General features: G+C 60.9%; 1 protein-coding gene across 1 annotated transcript in view; it reads right to left on the minus strand.

The window, feature by feature from the left end:
• Positions 1–12: 12 nt before the first annotated feature.
• Positions 13–1,676, minus strand: part of HMG20B (high mobility group 20B) — a gene marked incomplete at its 5' end in the record, with an annotated part of 4,607 nt that continues 2,943 nt past the window's right edge. Inside the window, 3 exon segments of the mRNA XM_014533562.1 lie at positions 13–653; positions 1,154–1,301; positions 1,304–1,377. Coding sequence (XP_014389048.1) covers positions 641–653; positions 1,154–1,301; positions 1,304–1,377 — 235 coding nt within the window.

Below are 1,676 nucleotides of genomic sequence, written 5' to 3' on the forward strand. Positions count from 1 at the left end.
TCCACTTTATTATTTTTTTTAATTTAAAAGTCCAGATTAAGCAGTGGCAAAGGGGCCACCTTCATGACGGTCGATTAGCTGAACGGGGCAGGGAGTCAGTCCCAGTTACTCCATTTTCAGGTGCAGGAAGTCGAGGGCCACAGGCAGAAGGCTCTCCCCCAAGCATGAGAGCATGTCCCGCAGTGTGCCTGCTTGCGTGGGGCACTTGTGGTCAGCACCTTCGGGGAGTCCCTCCCTGTGTCAGGTATGGGTTTCCACTGCCCTGTGTCCTGGGGCAGATCCCTAGAGCCACTGTAGCCTGTTTCACCCTCCCTACACCAGTGTGGAGAGTTGCTGTTGGTCCCCTTGTGTCCTGGGTCATGCTGCCCATGTGTGGTGTTCCCACTGCCCTGTACTATGACATGCTCTATGAGGCCATGGGGTTCTATGTGTGTTGTGCATGGCAGGTGACTTTTCTGGATTTGGGGTGCTGGGGAGGTTGAAAGCTAGGGGATGGTGTAGAGTAATGTTAGGGGGCTGGAGCTCCCAAGGTGCAGGATTGGGCCTGGCCCCAAAGGGTGGACCCCCATCCCTCCTTCATGGGGTGGGGGCCAGAGCAGAGCTTGGTCTTCGCTGGATCGCCATGAGCTGACCAACACCTTCATAGGTGCTCACTGCAACAGGAGAGAGGAGGGGAGTCATGATGGGGGACGCCATCCCCTCAGTCCCCACCACCATCCTAGGGGACACCAGAGGCCACCTTCCTTAAGCAGCTCCAAACAGATGTCAGGGTAGGGGGCCTGGAGCTGACCCCATCTAACCTGGGGAGCCAGAAGACACCCAGAATAAATTGCCAAGAAGCTTTGGAGACGTTCTGGTTCCCCTAAGTGGCCAAGGGGGGCTGGCAGATCCCACCCAGCAGCGTTAATACAGTCCCGCTGCGCTCGTGGTTCCGCCATTGGCCTCCTGCCCCAGCACCAAATAAGTCCCACCTGGCAAACCCCAGGTGGGCGGGGCCCTCAGAACGAGATCCGGCTGCTGGATCCCACCCGGCAGAGCCCACGGTTTCCAGAATCCCACCCAAGGAGAAATGCGGTCGGGGCGGGTCTAGCTGAGGCAGTCCCCCATGCAGGGCCGCCCCACCGGGCTGAGCCAGGGGCAGACCCGCACACACCTGGCCACCTGGGCCAGGATCTCCTTGATGCGGACCACGAGCTTCTCGTGCTGGGCGGGGTCCCGCTCGATGGCTCCGTGCAGCTGCGTCATGTAGAAGTCCAGCGTGCTGAGCGTGGGCGTCTCGCCGGTGCCTGCGGGCGGCAGGGGGCTGTCAGCCGAGCCCGGTGTTGGAGTAGCTGTGGTTGGGGCTCCAGGGCACAGAGGTCAGAGGATTGGGGTCTTTAAGGGAGGAGTCCTGGGGCGGGGGCCCTTGGCGCGTGTCCGTGGGGTCGGGTGAGGGGTCAGGGCGTCTGGACCTGAGAGTCAGGGTCAGTTGTGAGAGAAGGTGGGGGTGAGGGTGGGTCAGAAGACATTAGTTGGCCCGGGAGAGGTTGTGGTGGGAGGTATGGGGGTCTAGTTGGGGAGAGAAAATTAGTCAAAACCGGCCAAAGACAATCACTAAAGGCGGGACGGCTGGGGTCAGTGAGAGAGGGGCTGGCTTGGGCCTGGGTCAGTGAGGGCGGGGCAGTCAGTGCGGCGGG

This window comes from Myotis brandtii, unplaced genomic scaffold, assembly GCF_000412655.1.
Source record: "Myotis brandtii unplaced genomic scaffold, ASM41265v1 scaffold122, whole genome shotgun sequence".
In the NCBI taxonomy this organism is placed as follows: domain Eukaryota; kingdom Metazoa; phylum Chordata; class Mammalia; order Chiroptera; family Vespertilionidae; genus Myotis; species Myotis brandtii.